The following is a 27090-nucleotide window of genomic DNA, read 5'->3' as shown; positions in this document are numbered from 1 at the left end:
TCTCTTCACCATGGAAATGATTCTGCCATCATCAACCACTGTTGTCTTCCGTGGACGTCCAGGTCTTTTTGCATTGCTGAGTTCACCAGTGCTTGCTTTCTTTCTCAGGATGTACCAAACTGTAGATTTTGCCACTCGTAATATTGTAGCAATTTCTCAGATGGGTTTCTTCTGTTTTCGCAGCTTAAGGATGGCTTCTATCACCTGCATGGAGAGCTCCTTTGACCGCATGTTGTCTGTTCACAGCAAAATCTTCACATGCAAGCACCACACCTCAGATCAACTCCAGGCCTTTTATCTGCTTAATTGATAAGACATCACGACGGACTTGAACACACCTGCCATGAAATAGCCTTTGAGTCAATTGTCCAATTACTGTTGAGCCCCTGAAATGAAGGGATTGCGTTCATAAAATACTTTAGTTACCTCACATTTTTATGCAATCGTTTTGTTCACCCACTGAATTAAAGCTGAAAGTCTGCACTTCAACGTCATCGGAGTTGTTTCATTTAAAATTCATTGTGGTGATGTACAGAACAAAATGAGAACAAAGTGGTCTCTGTCCAAATATTTCTGGACCTCACTGTAAGTCCATAAATGAAGTGACGTATAATAAAGTGGAACAACATGGGGAATAAGAACACATGAAGAAAAGGAGGAGCAAAAACGCCTAGAAAGCCAAGAAAGCAGCTGACGTCTGTCAATCCTGATGGTCCCCTGTCAGTGCCAATGAATATCTGCTGCTTTAGCCCTAATTGATGGTCTGTCATTACTAGGGTGTCACACAAGAAGCACCTCATGATGGGTAAAAGCACAGAGCTTTAGTCTCAAGACCTTCACAAACACACTGATGGCATCGGTGACAGATGGACATCTAAACTTCTGAATGTTCCAGTGAGCACCGTTAATCCACAAGTGGAAAGAACATCATGTCACCATAAACCAGGGGCTCCTTGCAAGATTTCTGACAAAAGAAGTCAAAAGAAGAATCAGAAGAGCCAAGGACCACTGGTGGAGAGCTTCACAAAGACCTGGAATTAGCAGGTCCAGTAAGTAAAGCACTCCACCGCCAATGACCTTTATAAACACTCACCACTCAAGACTCCACTGCTGAAGAACAAGCACATTGAAACTCGTTTAAAGTCTGCTGTGCATCATTTGGACAAACCAATGAAATAACTGGGAGAGTAAAGTCTGGTCAGAGGAGACCAAAACTGAACTCTTTGGCTGTCATTACAACACCCCATGTTTGGAGGGGAAATGGCGCTGGACATCACCAGGGACGTGCGGTCAGGGGACTCACCTGTCATCATGAAAAGTAAAAAAACGAATAATGAAAATATAAAATAAATGTGTCCGCTGGTCTGTGCTATACATTTGTTTTCTGTGTGATTCCAATATTGCAGTAGGCTGGCACCGTGCTCGGGGTTTGTTTCCTGCTTTGCGCCCTGTGTTGGCTGGGATTGGCTCCAGTAGACCCCCGTGGCCCTGTAGTTAGGATATAGCGGGCTGGATAATGGATGGATGGATGGATGCCTCCAATAATTTTTGATCATTTTTATAGTCAAAATCGCTGAACTGGCGCATTTCCTGTTCAAATACACGGAAGAAACGTGAGGCGCGGCAGTGACAAGCCTCACCTGAACTCGGACTGCCCTCTTCCTCACACACTGACGGAGTTGATGCCTGCAGTTGGCGTGTGCCTGTCACCGTCTCTCTGTGTGTCGCCAATCTAATGCGTGCAGACACGTTTATTACACACCCTGACTTTCCACAGTCTGGCTAATATCTTTAATGAATGTCTGTGACATATTTAGTCTCGCTGATTGGACATCAAATCGCAGTGAAAAGGCAGTACCGTGCCACCCAGAAGGGGGCGCATATGAGCCCAACAGGTGCCCGTTGCTACTGTCCTTCTACGCAGAGGCGCCAATAAGTCAGCAACATCAGAAAGTCAAGTGCACTGCAGCAGGCCGTTTAGTTTGATTTTTCGTTCCGACTGACTGATTACGACTTTTAAAACTAAAGGAAAATAAGGAGGACTTTTACAAGAAAGTGAAGGAGATTTTCGGTGAGAAGGACAGGCGCGTGGAGTTCATTTACAAATAAAGGTAAGAGCATAAACGGTTTTCAATTTTATAAAAAATGGGATCAGACAAAGAAAAAAAATTCCAAAATTTAAAAACTACATTTTGACCTTAAATAAAATGTGAATTTGTTTTTCTCTCTCTCTCTTTTGTTGAACAGTCTGTATTAACATTAATTAAAGCATCAGAATGAAAAGCTTTTACAAACAACTAAATATTTCAACTAAGGTCAAAATTGAAATCCGTTTTTATTATTATTATTACTCTATACTTTCCTTTGTATTGAATGAGTTTGAATTGTGGAATTGCAACGGCGAATTTAGAACACGTGGAGGGTGAGGAGCAAATGCGCTCTCTTTCTCTCTCTCGCCGCTATAAACGTAACGTTCTTTCTTAGCCAAATATGCGCCTTACCTGTGTGTGCGTAAAGAATGAGATATGAAACATAACCAGTAGTCCATGTGCAGGCTACCTGACAATTGAATAATCAATAAGCGACTTTTTGGGGTTCATTGATTTGTAAATCTGACTCTGAAGGAGTCACCAGCCATGAACCTCATCGCACGTCACTGCACCTCAGCCCAAAAACACCACACAAACAGTGAAGTGTGGAGGTGGGAACATCACGGTGTGGGGCTGTCAGACTTCATAGAATTGTAGAAAGGATAAATGGGGAAATGTAGCGGGACATTCTTGATTAGAATCTGCTGCCATCTACTGTAACTTCCAGGATGCTGAAAATGAGACGAGGGGGGACATTTCAGCAAGACAAGGGCTCCAAACACACAAACAAGGAAACTCTCAATTGGTTTCAGAGTATTAAGAAAACAAAGAAGCTGCTCGAATGGCCCAGTCAGTCACCCGACTTGAATCCAACTGAAAATCTATGGAAAGATCTGAAGATCAGAGTTTATAGACGAGGACCCTGGAACCTTCAAGATTTGCAGACAGTGTGGGCCAAAATCCCACCTGAACAGTGCATGTGACTCGTTTCTCCATACAGGAGGCGTCTCGAAGCTGTCATCACCAACAGAGGCTTTTCTACTGAGTATGAAATACATTTCAGTAAGCGTGTTCAATTCTTATTCCCGGTGCCATTCCACTTTATTACACATCACGTAATTTATGGACTTACTTATTTTGATTTCTTTCTTTGTGTGGATTACGTGGGTTGTTACCAACATCAGGTGAGAATGTCATGTCAATAGACCCATCAGAAATATATTTACTGAGAGAAACGTTGACGCGTTCAATACTTATTTTCCTGGCTTTCTACTGTATATTGGACCAGATCCTCTTGTGTGTGTTCTGGCCCAGTAATTACTGAAATGTGTCCCACCAGTCACATTACCCGGGACAATCTGCTGACAAAACCCACCTGCCTATTTAGTTCCAGCAGACCCTCCTGAACTTCTTACTCAGAAGAGGGAATGTTGCCACCCACTATAAAGGGTCACGCAGACCAGAAGATGTGCATGTGACAAAAACGCCATGGTGAGGATTGATACCAGTGATCCTAGTAAACGCTGCCAAAGCCAACGTGATTAATTGTAGATGAGTGGCTTGACGTGGAGAGATCTCAAGGGTGTGTCAGTCAAGCAAAGGATGTTGTTCCAAGGATCGCTGTTGGGTTCTTTTCTTTCTCACTAGGCTTGGTCATCCTGTTTCATATTTTTTTTCCCCTATCAGTTGTACCGGACATTCCCTAAAGAGGACCACAGATAGAATCTCACCGATAACTCAAACTGGATAACGGAACACTACCTGTGGCAAAGATGGACCTTCTTGTTATCCCAGGTCATCCATCTTTTTAACGCTCCCGTTTCTCTTAACACTAACACCTGCCAAGTCAGAAGTCGGCCTTGGGGTGGTTGGTGATCGATGACCAGCTGTCCTTCACCGACCATGTTGCAACCACCACTTTACACAACTTTCACAAGATCAAGCCGTATCTGACTGGGTATGCAGCTCAACTTCTGGTCCAGGTTTTGGTCCTGTCAAATTTGGAGTACTCTACTGCAACTGTACCTGCAGTAGGTGTCACCAAGCTACTGCAGATGATTCCAACTGAAGCGGCATGCCCAGTGTTCAACCAGCCGAGAAGGACACATGTCACTCTTCAGATCACTACATTGACACCCCGTGGTGACACGTATGAAGTTCATATTCTTGATGCTCACCTACAGAGTCATCAACGGGTCAGCATCTTTATATATGGAGACAATTGTGAGGTCCTGTTATCCTCCTCATCCTCTTAGGCCTCCTGATGAATGTCATCCCTGATGCCTCCTCCGCGTTGTCAAAAGGAGGTGGTCGATAGCCAACAGATAAACTATTACCAAAACCAAGGCACTAAACCATGGCTGAAGGTGGGATGAGAACAGCTAAATATAAATGACCAAAGGATGACAATCATTAAGAGCTCACACACAAAAAATCATTGGATATGCTGAAAGCATCCGTAATCTCGGACAATACGCAGAAGTTGGTGCAGGGTTATAAGGGTTTTAAGGCGTGCAGTACATCTAGGGGTCGCAACAGAACAGGACACGGCCATTATGTGTTCACTATTAAGAAAGAACATAGGAAATGATCAAATGGCGGTGACCTGCTTCTGCAATTAATAGACTTGGATTAACTTGGCTCTACGTCATTGGGAACGTGTGAACTGAATTCAATTAACGCATTCAGGCACATTAGAAATTTTAATTGCAGATGTGTTAATCACACACGTAAACGGCAATTATAACATTTCATATTTCTGAATGAGAAAAGGACTCACAATGCTAGTAAAGCCAAGCTAAGAGTACTGGAGCCTCGTGACATATTTTAAATATGGCAGTAAAGCGAACATCCAAAAATGGGAATTAACAGTAAACTAAAACTTGAAGTAATATTCACAGGGTTACATGGTGGCCATCTACTTCACTCCACTCTGTAGAACTTTGGATTGAAAATACATGAAGTGACCATTTGGGAGGCAGCGTTCATTTGAATGTTCTCAGTACTAACTGGAGTCATTGGGTCATGTGACTATAGAGGAGCCATAGTTCCTTTTCAGTGAATTTATTGTCCTGATACCAGACTTGTTAGCGTCCATGAAGATTCTCTTACCTTTAGAATCATGGTATTCTCCTGGCCAGGCTTAAATACAGCTCTGTTACAGAGGCCGGCGATCTTGGACAGCGCAGTCCAGGTGGATGAGCTCTTATCAAATGTGGCACCTGCAGTGGGGTGCAAGGACAAAAAGCAGAGAGTCAATACTTGGAAATAAATGGCCTGGTATTGAAAATGGAAAGAAATCTTTTACACGGAGGACCACCGTCCCACTACTGCTAAGCTGATACAGTCTTGTAGCAAGAGCCACATGTACTATTGGCCTTTTGTTAGTTAATTTGCCTCTCCGTATAAATATCCCTAAGAAACTGGGTTGATGTTGGTTTGCCTCATAAAGCGGATCTACACCAGTGACGTAGCTAGGCCACAAGGCTCAGTACAATTCATGTGTAAGCAGCAGGGTTCGGAAAAATATCACTCATGTATGAAAAATGTCAAATTCTCTGATTTTTTAACCACAAATGCTTGAAAAATAATGTTCAGACGGTCCTTCTGCATCAGACACAGCAGTTGAAATGTATGAGGCCATGACACAAATAAACAGAAACATTACACCGATAATAATTTCTAGGAAGATAAATAACTAATTTACAATTTATAATTTCGTTTCGTTGTTAATCCAAATGCGTTCTTGCTCTGTGCAGAAAAAATCCCCACCAATTACTTTGGTTGTGGTTTTCGTAGCGTAATTATATTAAACTAATAATTAGAACACGGCTTATCAGTGCGTCTATATATTCTTGTCTAGTTGATGCGTATAAATGTACTGTATATAAAAAATTATTGCTGTTTCTTTATATATGAATAAATCTAGGCAAAATGTATCTTCATTTTTCTCTATACGTCATTTTAATTTTCTATTTAAATAGTTTAACATATTCAGATATGTTGGAGGGCGGCAAATTGAAGCACCGCCCCACCTCGCCCCGCGCGGCACAAACTCGAGCTACGCCACTGATCTACACCATTAATGAGGAGATACGCCGCGGACAGACAGGACAGTTGGCCTGAAGAGGATTTAACCTGGAGAAGGAGGGGAGAGGAGGCAACACTGGGAGGTGAAGAAAAGAGTAACAGTGCACTAGAATAGAAAATGTGCCATGGGAGCCACCTGCTGGAAGTGGCAGTTTACTTTTTCAAGAGTTGCATGTGGTTTGGAAGATGGACTTTTTCATTTGAATTTGGTCTGAAGCACCCAACTGCCATTCTGGGATGACATGACGTTACCGTTATTTGCGTCGGATGACCGTGCATTCTGTTTGCTTCTGGCTTCCATTGCCCTCTTCCTACCTTAAGGACAGTAAAAGAAGATGGTGGTATTTTTGGTGGCATGAGTTACCCATAGTGACTACATCTTGCATCCTAATTTGTTCATTTCTGATTTTTTATGGGTATAGCATTTGTTGTTTGAGGGGGTTATGTAGATAGATAGATAGATAGATAGATAGATAGATAGATAGATAGATAGATAGATAGATAGATAGATAGATAGATAGATAGATAGATAGAATGAAAGGCACTATATGATAGATAGATAGATAGATAGATAGATAGATAGATAGATAGATAGATAGATAGATAGATAGATAGATAGATAGATAGATAGATAGATAGATAGATAGATAGATAGATAGTTTATTAATCCCAAGGGGAAATTCACAGTAGTAAAAAGTGTCCAGGTATTGAGTCCACGTAAAAGAAAGTGGTAGGAGTGATCAGTAAAATAGAGAAAAAGGTAGAAAGATAAAGTCATACACGGAGCTGCTGGAAAGGCTGCCACTCTCGGCGGCGTCTGAATAATATTTGTCAACAAGTTGTTTGTCTTGTCTGTAAATTTATAATTATAGCCTTTCTTTTCTTTACTGCTTTGCACTGAGTGCTGATCAGGGACACGTGGTGAAGGGTTAAACAAGACAAGCGTTGCTCGTGCAGCCCCAAAAGATTTCTGTTAAGTATATTAAGTATGATTATGTATGATTGTGTGGCTGCATCGGGCTTAGTGTGAATTTCCCCTTGGGATTAATAAAGTATCTATCTATCTATCTATCTATCTATCTATCTATCTATCTATCTATCTATCTATCTATCTATCTATCTATCTATCTATCTATCTATCTATCATATCTATCTATCCTTTCTATCTATCTATCTATCTATCTATCTATCTATCTATCTATCTATCTATCTATCATCTATCTATCTATCTATCTATCTATCTATCTATCTATCTATCTATCTATCTATATAGATCCTTTCTATCTATCTATCTATCTATCTATCTATCTATCTATCTATCTATCTATCTATCTATCTATCTATCTATCTATCTATCTATCTATCTATCTATCTATCTATCTATCTATCTATCTATCATATAGTTACTTTCTATCTATCTATCTATCTATCTATCTATCTATCTATCTATCTTTCTATCTATCTATCTATCTATCTATCTATCTATCTATCTATCTATCTATCTATCTATCTATCTATCTATCATATAGTTACTTTCTATCTATCTATCTATCTATCTATCTATCTATCTATCTATCTTTCTATCTATCTATCTATCTATCTATCTATCTATCTATCTATCTATCTATCTATCTATCTATCTATCTATCTATCTATCTATCTATCTATCTATCTATCTAGTTGGTCTCCCGGGGTAGCGGTACAAGTTTCCCTTTCTATCCAAGCTCTAAACTTGAGATGTGACGTCAATGACACTTTTGTCATTACGGAGAACGGCAGGACAGAAGGAGCAGCCGTCCGACAGTAACCAGGATGGGTCTATGATCCTCAGCTAGAGATGCTCCTCCCACAACACAACGACTGATTGGTTTTCTCGTACTGTTTTGTGTCGCCAACATTTAGTGACCTCCGATAAATGCAGACGCTCGGACAAATGTCAGTTTTAGAAAATAACTTAAACCAGTATGACTTTATTCAATAGCAGTGCCGCTGTTAATATCTTTTCAAGCCCTTACTGAACAGTGGTTGTGTTAAAATAAAAATGAGAATCTTACCAATTAAAAACAGGCTTCCTGTGAAAGCTGGCGCAAGCACTCAGTGCTCATTTCACATAAGGATTGTCATTTCAAAGTGGTTTGGATCACTCGGGGGCACACGGCTAAAGTCAGGTGCAATTTGTGAGACCGGAAATGTAATGGCAAATATGAAAGTTCCCAAAGTTCCTCTAAGTGCAGTAGATGTACCTGGCCACTTTAATGTATCCTCAGGCCAGCAACTTCAGGAGTGGGACCTTTGATGGGGTGCAATTTCAAAAAAAAAAAAAAATCAAACAAGCACATGAAAAAATACAAAAAAGTCAAACTCTCCAAAGGCACCCAAAATTCCTCCTAAAATGTCAGGAAAACTGCGGAGTCAAAGGTCGCTGTTTATCACCCCTTGATCTTGAAAATGTCTGAAGGCTGATCTCTGCTTCAAATTTGAGCCTTCACCATAACCTGTGTGGCCTTCACCATGGCCCATGTAGCTTATGGCGTAGCTACGGTGTAGCCTGACAAGCATCTCCACAATAAGGCGACTGAAACACGTTTCTGTTTGTGTAAACACGGAGAAGGGCCAGAAAAAACATAGAAATCGAAGAAAATAGAAAATACATTCATGTGCTACTTCATCACAACACCACAAAGGCAGTCAGATGGCAGCCAGTCTGTGGTACAAAATGTGGGCTAACATCGGTTTAGAAGTCGGCGAATGTATCTGTCTGCAGTGTGGCGAGACGCAGAAGCAGAAACTACTTTCGATGGCGTTGTGTAAATCAGATTCCTTAATACTCTTTGCCCACTGAATGTTTTAGTATGTAATTCTCCGGGGTTTGGAATAAATTGAATATGCTTTGATGGGTTTGGCTATCTACAGCCTTAAGGGAATTACCCAGCATTATTTGGGAAAAAGGTCCTGTGCAAGTTGATTGGTGGAAAAACTAAGGATAACAAGCAACTGGATGTTAGGAGGAGTGAGGCGCTGTCTTTACATGGGTCTATCATGAAGAATCAAAGTGTCCTGAGGATACGGGGGTGTGTTAAAAGAGCGAGGGAAGATGAAGAAGATGACTCTGTTTCTTTCTCATTAGAAGAGGTACAGTGGAACCTCGGGTCACGAACGTCTCAGAACAAATTCGTACAAATTGGGTTATGACCAAAATGTTCGCCAAACTTTTGCACCTGTTCATGACCACACACTTGGGTGACGAACAAGCCAGTTTCCCTTTTGATTCTTATGTGCTGATGATTTGCGCACGTGTTCAGTCTGTCCCTGTTCATCATTCTCAGTGCGTGCATGCAAGGTTAGTTTTCTTGGTTGTTTATGGTTAGTTTTGGTATAAATTAAGGATTTTTCTAATTTTCATCTTTTTCCCTGTACTTAAAACTCATTAAAAAAAAAGTGTTTACAGACCGTCCAGATGAGTACAAAACGAAGTTATATTTGGGAGAAGATGGACGACACATACAATATTTCCAAAAATGCAAGTTGTCCTAAACCGGCCTTTCTGCTCAACCCAAGAACTAGTTGACAAAATAAAAAAACTTTAAAAATACAAAGCAAATCCTTCATTTAGACACTAACTAGGATACCAGACCGTTCTCCTTGGCTGGTTTAGATATTTGAAGAAAAGAGGATCATGAGGAAAAAGTGGAAAACCTCAAGGAAAAAAAAATTTTTGAAAGCATTTCAGGAGGAAGGCCGGCTGGACAAGACATCTCACCAAAATTCAGCAGCTGTTCTTGGGACCAATGTGAATGGCACGAATGTGCAAGGGGATTATTATTTATTTATTAAATGATTTATTTTTGTATTTCAGTATTTTTGTTGCCTTATTTTTAATGATGTGTGCCACAATTTTGTTTCCCTTCATTTGATGTGGCTGCCACCATATAGTTGTTGCCAGCAGGCTCTGTTGGTGGTCACGTGATTGTTTTTTACATGTGACGTTTTCAGGGAAATGGCATTTGAGATGGCAGCACACACGCTGTACTGATGTGTTCAAATGTTTTGAATTTGTTACATTCATCGATCCATCCATCCATCCATTATCCAGCCTGCTATATCCTAACACTGGGTCACGGTGTTTACAGCGAGCGGTTCATAAGGCTGTAGCAGGAGCTCTTGCAATGTTAGTTTTCTCTGTTATTCAATTTTTTTACATTTAGTTTACTGTTACGCTGTGCATTCTATGGTATAATTAAATATTTTTGTGCTTAAAAATCTTTAAAACAATATATTTACATACAGTTCATATGGTCTGGAATGGGTTCATTGTATTTACATACAATCCAATGGGGGAAATTAGTTTGGGTTTTGGAACGAATTACAGTCGTGGCCCGAGGTTCCTCTGTACCTCTTCAGACGCTCATACTAAAGCCTGTGTCGGACCCTCTCGTGGCCAAATGACTATTGTTTCGCTGAGGACTTGTGACTTTGGTGTACTTTCAGAACATTGATGCTTGGGATCTGCATTTTTTAGATTTCTATTTCTGTTTTTTGTGCATTGGTCTACAATGTAACTGACATGGGGAGGGTAAAAGTAATTTTGTTGTCCTGTAAGAATATTGAACTTTGTGTCTTTCAATACATTGCTGTTTTTCGTAAGATTACTGTGTCGATGTAATAAGAGTATAAGCTTAATATGTCACTGCGCTCTGTACAAATACATCTTATAAATCAGCCTTTTTCTCCTCACATGCACAGTTGACACAGAGACAGATTGAGCACAGGGACTCACCATATTAGAACTGCGAAATGGACATTGTGTACTATCTCTGTGTGTCAAACTCAGCATGAAACTCTATCTTCTGTGCCTTTTGTTGGAATGGTGTGATTCACCAAAGTGGGGGCCTGCACGTGGAGAAAGGGTATAAAGCCTTGGCACATTGCCCGGGACACCTTTGAAGCTGACGGACAGATGTGAGATAACGTCATCCGATCCTGAAAATCCTTCTAACACGGCGATGAAAATGGCAGACTGTACACATCAGGCCCCCACTCCCGAACTGGGTTCTTGTCATGGCTTCCTTCGTCTGTTAAACCGTGTAAACCGTCATTACAGAAAGCGAAGTTATTTTCTCCTGTGCGATTTCTTACCACCGTATCACTAATGGAGGGGTATAGTCTTTTTCTATCATTTCTATATATATTCAGGTTATGTAACACTCCGCAATTAAAAAAGAACTCATTCCAAGGAAGCTAACGCACCCTACTGGATACAGTTGATCATATTGTCTTTCTAAAGGTGTAGCATTTGGAGTAATTTAGGGCTTAATATTCGCTTGATTTCTTGAAATGTTTTCAGTGAAATGGTTGTGCATGGGGATCACCTTTAGGTGATGCTTAAATAAGGTAGGTGATGCCACTCCTGACCGATAGGAGGCACCCTCACTAACCGTTCTTTCTCTTCCATCTGCAGTACCGTGAAGAGCCCAAGTGGCGGCAACTGACTTCGCCTGCTGAGCCCCGAGAGGTCCCGCCCCTTACGACTTTGATTGAATTAAAGGAGGCGTGTCCAGAGTGTCACGTCTCAATCTGATCCACAAACCTGGATGTGAAAGGAGCTCATAGGCTGCCTGAAGCAAAATGTCGCATTAAGTGCCGCTTTGTTTGAGTAATTTGGAGGCCGGAATGGCCAGCTTTTGTTTCTATTGCCTGCAATTACACATTTGTTAACATTCAATGGGGTTGCCTGTTTGGCTCCTCAACATTTATTATGGCCTCCATGACTCTTCCTGACAGTGATGACACTGATTGTCGTTTACGTAAATCAGTGACGTTTTCCAGGTTATCCCATAAATGAACCTGGGCATTACAATATGTCGTGGTCAGATGTTAGGTGTGATGACAGTCCAGGAGTTCAGCCGAGGAGAGGAACCACCATTAAGGTAAGAAGGAGGGGAGACTACAGATCATGTGCAAAATGAAGGGTGAGAGGGGATCAGGAACAATCCAACCTTGAGAAATGAAACAGATAAACATGGAGAAGGCTTCTGTGTGAAGCTAAACACTCTCCTCTGCCTCATCATGGCTACTATACTGAGGCTGATGGAGGTTCATGAACAAATACAGTGCTGGACTTCCTTATTAGTTTACAGTCACCGGGTCTCTTCTTGAGCCGAGTCAGAAGGTCAGCTCTTACCTGATTGATCCTCGGTGGTGTCAGCCTCATGAATCTGGTTGTCGAACCACATGTGTGCCACAGTCATTCTGTTCTGGGTAAGGGTGCCAGTCTTATCAGAACAAATTGTCGAAGTCGAGCCCAGGGTCTCAACGGCTTCCAGGTTCTTTACCAAGCAGTTCTTGCGCGCCATGCGTTTGGCGGTCAGAGTGAGGCAGACCTTGCAGATGAGTACAAAAAGAAGTTACATTTGGGGGAAGATGGACAACACATACAGTATTTCCTAAATGCAAGTTGTCCTAAACTGGCCTTTCTGCTCAACACAACAAGAACTAGTTGACAAAATATAAAGCAAATCCTTCATTTAGACACTAACTGGGATACCAGACTGTTCTCCTTGGCTGGTTTAGATATTTGAAGAAAAGAGGATCATGGGAAAATTGTGGAAAACCTTTAGGAAAAAAAAAATTCTGAAAGCAGTTCAGGAGGAAGGACGGCTGGACAAGACATCTCACCAAAATCCAGCAGCTGTACTTGGGACTAATGTGAATGGCACGAATGTGCAAGGGGATTATTATTTATTAATTAAATTATTTATTTTTGTATTTCAGTATTTTTGTTGCCTTATTTTGTTTATTTTGTTGCCTTATTTTTAATGATATCAGGGAAATGACATTTGAAATGACAGCACACATGCTGTACTGATGTGCTCAAATGTTTTGAATTTGTTACATCCATCCATCCATTATCCAACCCGCCATATCCTAACTATAGGGTCACGGGGTGTCTGCTGGAGCCAATCCCAGCCAGCACAGGGCACAAGGCAGAAAACAAACCCCGGGCAGGGCACCAGCCCACCGCAGGGCACACACCAAGGACAATTTAGGATTGCCAATTCACCTAACCTGCATGTTTTTGCACTGTGGGAGGAAACCCACGCAGACACAGGGAGAACATGCAAACTCCATGCAGGGAGGACCCAGGAAGCGAACCCGGCTCTCCTAACTGCGAGGCTGGAGCATTACCCACTGTGCCACCGTGCCACCCCTATGTAGTACACTTTTCTTTTAATATTTAATACTAGGCGTGAAACAGGACAGCGAGAAGGGTCCTGCCCGGCTTCCAACTCCTAATGTTACACAGTTTCTGTCTCAGATTAGTGCTAATATATTACTCCTGCAAGCGAACTCTGATATTTAGCACGATGAGAGAAGTCGCAAAATCAACTGGAATGTTCAAGCTAATTTTAGAAAAAAACCTGATATAAATCTTTTAAGTAGTTTTCTCGTGAAAAGCAGAGAGATGTTGGATTTTATATGTATACTAGTCGTCCCCTGTGGTTCTACCCGTGTGGTAGTGAAACAGGACAAACTTTAAAAATCAATAAACAAACAGGTATCGCTAGCTAAGCAGAGGCAAGGTCCGCTCCAACATGTGGCGACAGGTACAGCAATTCAAACGGAGGCCGGCATATGATTGAGGAGGGCCCTGTCCGGCTCCCCACTCCTGATGCCACGCACCCATCCCTTTGGCCTGCTGTGTCTCTCTCGCAAGCAAACTCTGATTCTTAGTGAGATGAGAAAAGTCGCAAAATCAACCGAAATGTTAAAGGAACTTATAGAAAAAAACTCAATTTAAATCCGTTAAGGAGTTCGCTCATGAACAGCAGAAGGACGGACGGACAGACAGACAGACAGATAGGCGCTGGATTTTATACATATTCGTATATAGAGAGATATTTCCTTAATGTTTGAAAGATGTTCATTTAAACACTACATTAAAATATTCTGATATTTTATGGGCGAGCCGAGTGAAGAGTGGTATGTGGCATTGGCTCTGCATCTCAAAAACTGGAGCTGATAGGGCAAACAGATATGCCCAGAAAAAGGTCTAACATTTGAGGCACCGAACTGCGTGTTGGCCAGTGTTATGAAAAGCACACATCGGGTAACACGTAACATTTTGAACGTCCAGTTCCACCTACTGTAACATTCTCATGTCTGCGTCTCCCCATTTTGACTCAAATAGAGCACCAGGAGCAAAGGAGGAACCAATCTGGAAGAGGGCACCAGGGCACACTCACCCACTGTACCAATTTGGGGGTCTAACAAGTAAAGTCAACTCACTGTCAAAGATTTCCAGAAGACTCTGATTGCAGTAAAGTTATTCTCCTGTGGTGGCACAGACATGGAACTTCTCTCCTGGACCTTCCCTCATGAGGAGTTGTAACATCAAGTTTACAAGGACCACCTCTAGAGTCACTGTACATTTCCTAAAAGTTCAAAATAAGGGGGTACTCACTGTCACTGTGGCTAACAAGCCTTCTGGAACGTTGGCCACAATAATCCCAATGAGGAAGATGACCGCTTCAAGCCAGGAGTATCCAAGGATGAGGGACAGGACGAAGAAGGAAACGCCCAAGAAGACGGCAACACCCGTGATGATGTGGATGAAATGTTCGATTTCCAGGGAGATGGGGGTCTGGCCGACTTCAAGGCCCGAGGCCAGGGTAGCAATGCGTCCCATGACTGTACGATCACCGGTGGAGATCACGATACCTCGAGCGGTGCCTGTCACGAGGACCAAATGTGTGGATCAAAACAAGCCGACATGAAACGTTTAACCCTCTCAAGCTTAATTGATTTCTGTTTCTTGTTAACACCAAGACTGGCACACATGCAACTGTTCTACGTGGCATTTCAGGGCTCCATCATATATCAACTACTTTTGACTTATTTTCAGTTTTTATTCTTTCAATCATTAACCTATTCAGAAAAAAAGCATTGACAACCATCTGTGAGAGCTCATTTTGAGATCTGCCAGCCATTTATTTATGATGTGTAATGAAGCGAGCGAGGCGACTTTCATAAAATGAAATGAGATTCAGCTCACCCAGCCAGGTTAGTGGACCTCCATTAAATAACCGAGTAACAGGCAGTGCTGGCCTGAGGTCAGCGAGGAAGTCGATCGTCCACTCAGTACTCACCTTCCACACAGTTGGTTGAGAAAAAGGCGATGTTTCTCGTTTCCAAAGGGTTTTCGTGAGTGAATTCTGGAGATCGAGTTTGAGGCTCAGACTCCCCTGTGAGTGAGGAATTATCCACCTGTAATAGACGAAGAATATCCAGGAGGGGACCATTTACTTGTGTTATACAGGTAAGAATTAAAAAGTGATGACACAACAAAAAGAAAGGAGCCCTTAGGAGTCATAGTGAACTCTAAGCTATCGACTGGCAGTCAGTGTTCAGAAGCCATTAAGAAGGCTAACAGAATGTCAGGTTATATAGCGCCTTGATGTGTGGAGTACAAGTCACAGGAGGTTCTGCTCAACCTTTATAACACACTGGTGAGGCCTCATCTGGAGTCCTGGGTGCAGTTTGGGTCTCCAGGCTACAAAAAGGACATAACAGCACAAGAGAAGGTCCAGAGAAGAGCGACTAGGCTGATTCAGGGCTACAGGTGATGTGTTATCAGGAAAGATTAAAAGAGCTGAGCCTTTACAGATTAAGGAAAAGAAAATTTAATGTCAGTAAATGTAAAGAATTACACATAAGAAAAAAAAGTGTGAGGTTTGAATACACAATAGGCGTTCAGAAAATCGAGAGTCCACCTTATGAGAAGGATTTAGAAGTCATAGTGGACTCTGAGCTATCGACTTCCTGACAGTGTTCAGAAGCCATTAAGAAGGCTAACAGACTGTCAGGTTATATAGCGCCTTGACGTTTGGAGTACAAGTCACAGGAGGTTCTGCTAAAGCTTTATAACACACTGGTGAGGCCTCATCTGGAGTCCTGGGTGCAGTTTGGGTCTCCAGGCTACAAAAAGGACATAACAGCACAAGAGAAGGTTCAGAGAAGAGCGACTAGGCTGATTATGGGGGGCTACAGGGGATGAATTATGAGGAAAGATTAAAAGAGCTGAGCCTTAAGGAGATGAAGAGGAGACCTGACTGAAGTGTTTAAAATGATGAAGGTAATTCGTCCAATGGATCGAGACGGTGACTTTAAGATGAGTTCATCGAGAACACGGGGACAGAGCTGGAAACTTGTGAGGGGAAATTTCACACAAACATTAGGAAGTTTTTTATTACAAAGAGATCCACAGACACGTGGTATGAGTGACCAAGTAGTGAGGTGGACAGGAGGACTTTAGGGACCTTTATGGAAAATAAGAAGGTACGTATTAGCACAAGTAGATGTAAACTTAATATGAAGTTTTATAAGCATTAAATTTAGTGTGAACTTTTACATGAATTAAGTATGCCAAGTAAATACAGGTCAAATTTTCATTACAACGAAGTATTGTTATGTTTCTGACAGTTTCCCCATATGATACGAGTCTATAGAAATCGCATTACTACGAAGTCCATTCAGCTGATACTTTTATTACAACAAAGTGCCCTTGAAATGCCTGAATGAATCACTGGCAGAGCAGTTAGTTCTGTGGCCACAGCTCAGTTGTGCACAACGGTCCCCAAACAGAAACATTGCACATTTTTTTCTTTCTTTGAATTTTCCTCGTTGGTTTTTTGTTTCCTGTGGTTTTCAGTGATACTTTTTGCTTATCGCTCGCCAACATTTGAAAAACATCCATTGGAATTTAACTCCTTGTCACCCTCCTATAGAAACGGCAGACACGAAAAAACGATAACAGTTCATATTAGAAAAAACTTTCATTTTTTGCGGCTCTCGTTTGCGGCAAAAAGAAAAAAGACGTTGCCAGTGAAGTCGGAATTTCACCATCGACGCTGTCAACTTTCTGGAAAGACCGAGCAAAAAAAAAAGAAGAAACATCTCGGGTTGCAAACGTATGTGAACTGACGCATTTGAAGACACTGAAAAAGCCGTTTTTATGTGGTTCAGAGACGCTCGTTCAAGAAACATCCCTATTAATGCACCACTCATTCAAGAAAATGTGAGGTTTCTAAACTCTCTCGGGACCTCCGTCAATGGGACAACACGCCAAAGAGTGTCCCGAAGTGCGATCACAGCGTCTGTACGGGGCAATAGCAGGCTCATCGCTCTGCTGCGTCTCTCCGCCAAAGCAAACAGAAAAGATCTCGATGGGTGACGCAAGGAACTTTGTAAATGCAGGGCACAGGATTACTTACAGCTGTACTTCTCAATAGCACCTGATGACCCCGACTCTCTTGATTCACTAACACAATGTCTGACTTGTATCTCAGAATGGATGAATAGTAACTTTCTCAAGTTGAATAAAGAGAAAACTGAAATCTTAGTGATTGGCAATAATGGATACAATGAGGCTATCAGAAATAAACTTGATGCACTAGGATTAAAAGTCAAGACGGAGGTAAAAAGCTTAGGGGTGATTGTTGACTGTATTCTGAATTTTAAATCGCATATTCATCAGATCACTAGGACAGCATTTTTTCACTTAAGAAACATAAGTAAAGTTAGACCTCTTATATCACTGAAAGATGATGAGAAATGAGTTCACGCGTTTGTTTTCAGTCGACTAGATTACTGTAACGCACTCCTCTCAGGACTACCCAAAAAAGATATAAATCGTTTGCAACTAGTGCAGAATGCAGCTGCTAGAATCCTAACTGGGAAAAGAAAATCTGAACACATCACAGCAGTCTGAGTGTCACTACACTGGATACCTGTGTCATTCAGGATTGACTTTAAAATTCTGCTTATGGTTTATAAAGCCTTAAATAATCTGCTCCATCTTATATATCGGAATGCCTGACACCTTATATTGCAAATCGTAACCTCAGATCTTCAAATGAGTGTCTCCTTAGAATTCCAAAAGCTAAACTTAAAAGAAGTGGTGAGGCGGGCAGGCGGCCTTCTGCTGTTATGAACCTCAAATCTGGAATAGCCTGCCAATAGGAATTCACCAGGCTGATACAGTAGAGCAGTTTAAAACACTGCTGACAACACATGACTGTAACATGGCCTTCTTATAACTTCAATTTAACTTAATCCTGATACTCTGTATGTTCAATTCTTCATCATAACTATTCATGGTGGCTCTAAAATCCATACTGACCCCAACTCTCTCTTCTGTTTTTTTGTGTTGGTGACCTGCGCCACCTCCACCTACTCAAAGCTTCATGATGCACCAACATTGATGGATGGACTGAAAGCCAGAAGTCTATGTGACCATCATCATCATCAAGTCCTTCCGTGAGAACCCTAAATCCAAAGAGGACTGTTTCATTTATGTTAGGTAGATTGCCCAGAGGGGACTGGTCAGGTGGTCTCACGGTCTGGAATCTCTACAGATTTTATTTTTTTCTCCAGCCGTCTGGAGTTTTTTTTTTGTTTTTTCTGCCCCCCCTGGCCATTGAACCTTACTCTTATTCTATGTTAATTAACGTTGACTTATTTTGTTTTCTTATTGTGTCTTTTATTTTTCTGTTCTTTATTATGTAAAGCACTTTGAGCTACTTTTTGTATGAAATGTGCTATAGAAATAAATGTTGTTGTTGTTGTACACAATGTGCAATGGAGCCCAAGTGACGAAGAGACACCATCACAGTTAGAAGCCCGATTGATCCTTTGGGCTGGTGGAGTTCTTCTTTGGTTTGACTTATTAAGATGGTTGCTTTTCTATGTTAGGCCCGTGGCTGAGAGAGCCCAGTGGAGACGCACTGTTAAGAGTCTGTCACCATGCAAATACACAAACACCATAAACGCAGTGACCAGACAGCCACCGAGAACAGGCAGGTGACATTTGCTCATTTTGGAGATTCACTTGGAAAACGCAGAGCCCCTCTGGAGATAACAAGAGACGTCACCCACAAAGTGACCCACCTTGCAGCCATGAGATGATATGATCCGTAGGTCGGCCGGAATCCTGTCTCCACCTTTGATTTCCACGAGGTCCCCGACGACGACGGATTCGGCATTGATCTGAATCTTTTCACCTTCCCGGATCACAAGGGCTTGCTGTAAGAAGGAGGCACAGATAAAACCTGATGTTAGCCATTTCATCATAAGATTGTCACTCAGTCGGTTTAAACATTGTCACCTCAAAGCTGAGATTAACACAGAGAACGTCTACTGTTCGCTTGTTTAATACCACAATGAGAAGACAAATATGACCGGCAAATGAAAATGTCACAAGATTAATAACTATGAAGAGTAAATAAGGGTTTACAGCTTCATAGAGTCACTAGCCGTGCTACCCGTCTAAGACAGGCTGAAGACTTCAGTGCCAACGTTTGCAGTGCTTCATCTATTGGAATGTGTTTTGTAATGCAATCAATTAGAAAATGAATTACATTTGTCATTCCAACAGATGGTGGGTGCATCAGAAATATTTGCATTAATAAAATGCATTGCTGTTTGTGATGCACCCTCTGCTAGAATAATAAAGCCAATGCATATGTCACTGTTATATGACATTTAGTATGGGCTTCATAAAATCAGTGGTAATGATTGTGATGCGCCTTCGGTTGGAATGAGGAATGCAATGCATGTGTCTCTCTTTTATGCAATTTGCTTTGAGACAAATTTAAACTGTTTTAATATTTGTGACTCGCCATACACATGCCATGCATTTTATTACTACAAATGTCCATGATGCTCCATCTGTTAGAATGATAAATGCAATGGATATATTTCTGTTATATGCCGTTGAGTATGGGCTTCATAAAATCAGTGTTAATGATTATGATGCGCCTTCTGTTGGAATGAGGAATGCAATGCAAGTGCGTCTCTTTTTATTTGCAAATTTGGTGTAAAACTAATTAAAGCAGTTTTAATGTTTGTGATGCACCATCTGTTGGCTTACACAGGCAATGCATTTTATTACTACAAATGTCCATGATGCTCCATCTGTTGGAATGATTAATACAATGCATATATCTCTGTTATTTGCCACGTAGTATGGGATTCATAAAAGCAGTGTTAATGTTTGTGATGCTCTATCTGTTGGAGTGACAGATACAATGCCTTTTTATTACTATAAATGCTTGTGATGAGCCATCTGTTGGAATGACAAATGCAATGCATATGTCTCTGTTATATGTCATTTACTATGGGACTAATCAAATTGTAATGCACCATCTGTTGGAATGACAAATGCAATGCTATTTTTTATTACAAATATCTGTTTTTTTCTGTATTTGAAATGAAAGAGACATAGCAACCAGATGGACACCCAGATACACAGACACTTATCCTTTTATTAAGGTGGATTATTGTCGGGCAGCATCATGATTTGTGAATACTGTATAAGGTGGTGCCAGCGACACAAGGAGAGGATGCGGCTTACTGTCTCTGTGCAGATGAGAAAGACAGGGAAGGACGATGGTGCGTCAGTCTCTAACGACTCCTGTTTTCACTTCCCTATACGAGAGGAAGAATTTTCAGGTAAATTATGATGTCACTTCCACCCCTCAGTGTACAGCTCCTCCCACTCCGGTCCATCCTTATATATTTCAATGCTCATTTTGGACCGTGATACTGAAGAGGACAGACGCCCGTATCTGACAGGCTGAGATGTTAGTATTTTGAGGCCTACGGTCTCAGGTCTCGACCTTCCTCTTATTTTATGATAGAAAGTCAACAGTTACCTGCACTTTAGTGATGATCCTATTTAGGATGGCTGCACAGCTTTTTCTCCGCACACATGTGGAGTCATGGAGTGTCTGTGGTCACAGTGGTCAGCTTTCAGCCTCGATCAGTCAGCAGCATCTCCTGTTATTTTCCAGGAGTAGACACAGCCACTCCACTCTCCACTCACACCAATGAAGAGCGGCGAGCTGTCATCTGCTTTTGGTGGGCTGAAGGTTCACCAGGAGATGACAACCTCGTCAGATTCATCAGAATTAGTCTTGTTATCGGTAGTGGACGTGGATGTGCCAACCCAAACCATATGATCACAGAATCGTGGAGATCGACTTACCTGCATACTTTTGGATGTTTTTTCTTTTTCTTAATTTAAACTGGGGGTTCCACCACCCTGATGCTCTCTCAAGGCAGCTTTGGCAGGACCGCTCAGTCTGAGCAAAACTTCATACAGTATTTCAGAGCAGAAGACTGGGCAGTGCATACCTGTGGCACCATGTTCTTGAAGGAGTCCATGATCTTTGAACTTTTGGCTTCTTGATAGTAGGAGAAGCAGCCAGTGACGATGACGACGGCGGCCAACACGACTCCCAGGTACAACTGAAACAGGGAAAGGACAAACGCTTGAGTCTAAAGGAAGTCACAGCACAAATGACTGATCAGATGTTCAAGAGGCAGAGGTGCCATTTAATCAATAAGGCCTTGTCATTTGCATGGCGTATTCAGTGGCATGAGTGGTGACAGTGTGACGTCTGACCTCGGAAGTTGGCTTCAAAATAAGCCAAAGTGTGTGAAGAAAGAGAAGAGAGGAAGAGGAGAAGGAAATCAGAACAAACATTCAAGGATCAAAGACGCTACGAGGACGACGTCTCGCCCACTAACAGGAGGAGAATGAAGTATAAAAGCGCCGTGCTAAACGCTTCTTCATGTTAAGACTTTGACAGTGGCATCGTACCCACGAGACTTCTCAGTACTGCAGATTGAATAGAAGAGGACAAGGTTAGCGTCAGCGCCCTCTCTTGGCTCGGGGTGGTAGATCTAACTGCTTAAAGTCTGATCAGCTCTCTGTTAAAGAGCTCATCTCATCAGGGCTCTCAATCCGGCCTTGGGTACCACACTGGGTGACACCAACCTTGGTGCCACCTTACTTTTACAGCAGTATTTTGACGTGGCACTGAGTTGTAGTTGAATGTAACTTGAATTCACAATAGCGCATTTCAAGAGCTGAAAAGCACTTTCAGTAGATAGCAAGTGTTACAGCTTGTTTACCACAAGGAATCTCTTCAAAGCGGGACATTTCTGTTAAGAGTCCTCCATTTCACGTGTGATCCAAGTGGCTTCAACACATAGAAGTTATGGATCATTGAGTAACACTCCACTTCATGCCACACGTTGGCAGTCTTAATTAACTGTTTAGGAAACTGGAGCATTCCCATTTTTTTTTTAGTCAATTGTCACATTTTTGTTTATTAATTATTCCATTTGCTATGTAACTGTGGACTGGAGGTCCGCTTTGTCCCCACCTTCTTGAAGAATACCGATTCCTCAACATGAGCAGCACTGGTGTCCTTCTCCAGCCTTTCTGGTGTTGTGACCCTGTGGCCCACGTATCTGTCTTTGTAAGAATGGAGTTATCAGCAAACCTTTAATGAATTCCTTAGATTTTGTGTTTAAATTCTCAATGCATGTTTCGCCATCGCCTCGCCTTTCCCGTCTGTGGTTTCAGTGGCTCCCCTTGGGAGTTTTTTTCCATTTTGGACATTTGCTGAGGGAAATTTGTGGGCTACTTAACACTAAGCAAGATCGGCTAAGCCTGTGCGGGAACATCTAGTTAGCTTGAAGTCGTGGAAGAAGTCTGGTGGTGTCAGATCTGGTGACCGTGTTGGCCAAAGCTCCTTTGAAATGACCCTCTCCATTTCTGCCATGCTCTTTGCTGATGTGTGACACGTTGCTCCATCTTGCTGTTAGGAACCTTCTGTTAACTCACGATCATCCAGTGGATTCTGACATCGCTTGAACGATTTAGTGACCCAAACCATGAAGACGTGCTGCTTGAAACTGGACACCACCATCCTGACTGAGTGAAGGGCTATGGGCAGGATGCACCCAGAAGTTACAAATGGCTGTCTGGTGCCAACCTCATCAATCCAACTCAGGGGCATCCCGGCGTTTGTTGGAAGCTCTGTGTACTGAGGAGCACATTGCACGTTGTTTCGTTCAGATTTCTTCGTCTTAGCGAGAGTTATTTCAGAATATTCGGAGGCCTCTTTCAAGTGAATCTCCCTGTATAACTCCACACCAATAGAATGGGTGTTTAAAACAGTCGACACTGCGTTTTTAGAACAATCTGGATGTGAACAGGCCATTCAGCCCAATAAAGCTCGCCAGTCCAATCCACTTATCTCTTCCAAAAAAACATCAAGTTTTGAAAGTCCCTAAAGTCTTACTGCCCACCACACTACTTGGTCGCTTATTCCAAGTGTTTGTCGTTCTTTGTGTGAAGAAAAACTTCCTCATGTTTGTGTGAAATTTCCCCTTCACAAGTTTCCAGCTGTGTCCCCGTGTTCTTGATGAACTCATTTTAAAGTCACCGTCTCGATCCACTGGACTGATTCCCTTCATCATTTTGCACACTTCACTCAGGTCTTCTCTTCATCTCCTTAAGGCTCCGCTCTTTTAATCTTCCCTCATAACTCATCCCCTGTAGCCCTGAATCAGCCTAGTCGCTCTTCTCTGGACCTTCTCTAGTGCTGCTATGTCTTTATGGAGACCCCAACTGCCCACCATACTCCAGATGAGGCCTCACCAGTGTGTTATAAAGACTTGAGCAGAACCTCCTGTGACTTGTACTGCACACATCAAGGCGCTATATAACCTGACATTCTGTTAGCCTTCTTAATGGCTTCTCAACACTGGCTGGACGTTGATAGCTTAGAGTTCACTACGACTTCTAAATCCTTCTTATAAGGTGGACTCTCGATTTTCTGACCCTTCATTGTGCATTCAAACCCTACATTTTTACTTCCTATCTGTTATTCTTTACATTTACTGACATTAAATTTCATCGTCCACCAATCTGCCCAAGCCTGTCTGCTGTCCAAGTCCTTCTGTGATTATATAACAAATTCCAAATGATCTGCTAATCCACCTATTTTGGTATCATCTGAAAACTTAACCAGCTTGTTCTTTATATTCCTATCTAAATCATTTATAGATATTAAAAATAGCAGCGGCCCCAGCACTGCCCCCTGCTGGTCACCACTCTTAACATTCTGAGGAGGTTCCTCACATCATCACCCTCTGCTTCCTGTGTCTGAGCCAATTCTGAACCCACTGCACCCCAAAATGCCACTTTTAACACTCAGATGTTTACTGTGCACCAAACTAGGAGGAAGGGCAGAAGACGTAGGATCATCTCAGCTGTTACAGTGGGACCTGACCAGTCTACGGGCTTGAGCAGCTCTGGTGAGTGTTGAATATGAATGTAAGGAAGTAGGAATGCTAAATGTGAATACACGATTATTGCTCTGAAATGTGAAGGGACACTTGATGAGAAAGACCTGGAAGTCACGGTGGACTCATCACTATCTATAGCCAGACAGTGGGACAGAAGAAAACTAAGAGAATGTTGGGTTATACAACACCATTCACTCACACGTTGGGGGACAATTCAAGATAGGGTCCGCTCTAAGCATAATAACACCCTGGTGAAGTCTGGAGTACGGCGTGCAGGTTTGGTCTCCAGACTACAAAGAAGACATAGCAGCATTAGAGGAAGTCCAAATATGGCTGATTGTGGGACTCTGTGAGCTACAATTAAGTGAAGAGATATTAAGAGGAGTCCTGCGGTGGGTTGGCACCCTGCCCAGGATTGGTTCCTGCCTTGTGCCCTGTGTTGGCTGGGATTGGCTCCAGCAGACCCCCGTGACCCTGTATTCGGATTCAGCGGGTTAGGAAATGGATGGATGGATGGATGGATATTAAGAGGATCCCTGATTGAGGGGATTTTTATTCACTCCAGTAGATCCCTGCTGTTAACTTTCAATTACGTTCTTCAACAAGGTCTCAGAACTTGATTTGGGCTCATTTCCTGCAAATGTTGTAATGCTTTCTTCACAAAAATAACCACAGACAGATGACATAAGTGACCAAGCTGCATGGTGGACAGAAGAACTTTAGGAACCTTCAAAACACAACTTGATGGAGACTAGGATTGGAGAACTTCTTGGGTCATTCTTACCGGAGTTGTTCCTCTCTTCTCCTTTTTGGCTTTATATAGTGTGGCAGATGGCCGGGACCCTTGCCTGGCCAGGACACCTCCACACTGGAAGGGAGCCAGCTTGACCAGAGTGTTAAATGGCAGCCCCCCTTGGGTTGCAGCAGTGCCTTGGACTCCCACAGGACTTCATGGGAGTTGCAGTTTGGTGCAGCCCTGTTGGGAGCCATGGGGGACGATAGGGGGAGCTGCTGGGGGAAGCCCCCCTTGGTTTGTGCTTACAACAGGCCATGTCACATCTCCAGAAGTACTCCCGGGTTCACCCACTACCATGGCTCAGGGAGGCAGTGGGCGAAACTCAAAGGAGGTGGTAGAGGAGGAGGAAGAATTGCCTTGATTTATCATTTATTGTATTATTGTGGCTTGTGATTGGGAGAGGATTGAGAACGTGCCGGGGAGACGAATTTTTAAAAAATCCTTTATTTTATTCTATTTACGTGTGGTGTGCTGGATCTGTGGTTTGGGGCTCTCTGGCGCCCTCATGGGGTCACATTTCACAAATAACTAAATACGGGATGAGTACATGTAAAGACACCAGTCTGCTTTAAACAGCCAGATAAACTAGTGAAGAGGTGAAGCTGGCACATTTGGACAGGTCTGAGCTGCCCTTTGGCATCTGCGGGTGGTCTGTGCTCAGCTCGCCATTATTCTTTGCCTTTTGGGCCGCGTTCACGTTGTGCTCTTTTCTCTCACGATGACACTTTGGTCAACGAGTCGCTCTGCTCTGCTCAGAAAGCCAGCACTTTGCTTATCTGGAGGTCCCTCGGGGGCTGCTGAGCCCGCATGGGCAGTTCTTCCTCCACACCCGGAAGTGCTGCCAGATACAGGCCATCAAACACCTGGAGCACACCTGGGTGGGCTATAAAAGGAGGCAGCCAGAGTCGGGAAAAGGAGGAGGAGGACAAAGCTGGCCGGCGAAGAGTGGAGGAGGAAAAAAAAGAAAAGAAAAGAAAAGAAAAGAGAGAGTTGTGATTGTGCTGTAAACCAAAAATCCAATCTGTGTGCTTGGACCTGTGCCTCCTGCGTCTGTCTGGGTCGGGTTGGGGCGACCAGAGCGCCCTCTATCTTCCACAACAGATACATTTAATTCCAGGCCATAAATGAGACTTGATGACTGAGGGTACAAGAAGAAGACTCAGTTAATAAGTGTAATGGGTGCAGTACTAGTCGCCATTGATGTGGTGGTCTTCAGAAGGCCTTCAGACCCCCACCTTCAGTACACTTGATCGTGTGGCAGATCTCATTTTAAATGGATAAACTGGACATCTTTGCCCATCAATCCCCTGTGGACTATGGCCGGCAGCTTATCCCGGCCAAGACCCCCAAGCCGCCAGATGGAGCCATCCCTGCAACGTGGAAATGCCCCACATTCCAGCAGGGCATCATGGACTATGGAGTTTTAATACACAGCCCTGCTGGATAACATCAGGGCCACCAGGGGATGCTGCCAGGAGGCACAGAGACATTTTTCATACAGCCCAGAAGTACTTCCATGTCATGAGGACGGAAGAAATAAAGTGCTTCCTGGCTGACGAAGAAAAGAAGAATTTTGAACTGACCTGGAAGTGCTAGGAAGTCACATGGACTGAGGGTTCAGAAGCACTTCCAGGTCAGAGACTATATAAAGGACTGTGGGAGATCCCAGAGTTGAGCTGCGTCGGAAGGAAGGATGGCAGCGTGTCTAGGAGAGTGGAGGATTATTATTTATTGGTTATTGATTGTGATTTATGAATATAGTGGAGTGGAGGGTGCTTTGTGCACTGTTGTGTCCAAATAAAACAAATTATTGGACTTTTATCTGGTGTCTGGAGTCTGGTCTGAGGGTTCAAGGGGGCAGCAGTGCCCCCTATCTGTCACACCCCCACCCCAAACATTTTGTCAGTACGGTTTGCAAATGTATTAAAAATCCAAAACGGAATTCTCTCCTTC

General features: G+C 42.7%; 1 protein-coding gene across 1 annotated transcript in view; it reads right to left on the bottom strand.

The window, feature by feature from the left end:
* The window catches only part of LOC120521267 (sodium/potassium-transporting ATPase subunit alpha-2), a 93692-nt gene that overhangs the window by 30846 nt on the left and 35756 nt on the right, over positions 1-27090 (bottom strand). Inside the window, exons 5-10 of the mRNA XM_039743004.1 lie at positions 21372-21485; positions 19125-19259; positions 15326-15443; positions 14641-14909; positions 12361-12559; positions 5202-5311 (exon numbers count right to left, since the gene is read on the bottom strand). Coding sequence (XP_039598938.1) covers positions 5202-5311; positions 12361-12559; positions 14641-14909; positions 15326-15443; positions 19125-19259; positions 21372-21485 — 945 coding nt within the window. The remainder of the gene's footprint in view (positions 1-5201; positions 5312-12360; positions 12560-14640; positions 14910-15325; positions 15444-19124; positions 19260-21371; positions 21486-27090) is intronic.

The sequence above is a fragment of the Polypterus senegalus genome, unplaced genomic scaffold, assembly GCF_016835505.1.
Source record: "Polypterus senegalus isolate Bchr_013 unplaced genomic scaffold, ASM1683550v1 scaffold_3255, whole genome shotgun sequence".
NCBI lineage: Eukaryota > Metazoa > Chordata > Cladistia > Polypteriformes > Polypteridae > Polypterus > Polypterus senegalus.
The sequence above is the reverse complement of the archived record's forward strand: the minus strand, read 5'-3'. Positions and strand labels throughout refer to the sequence as shown.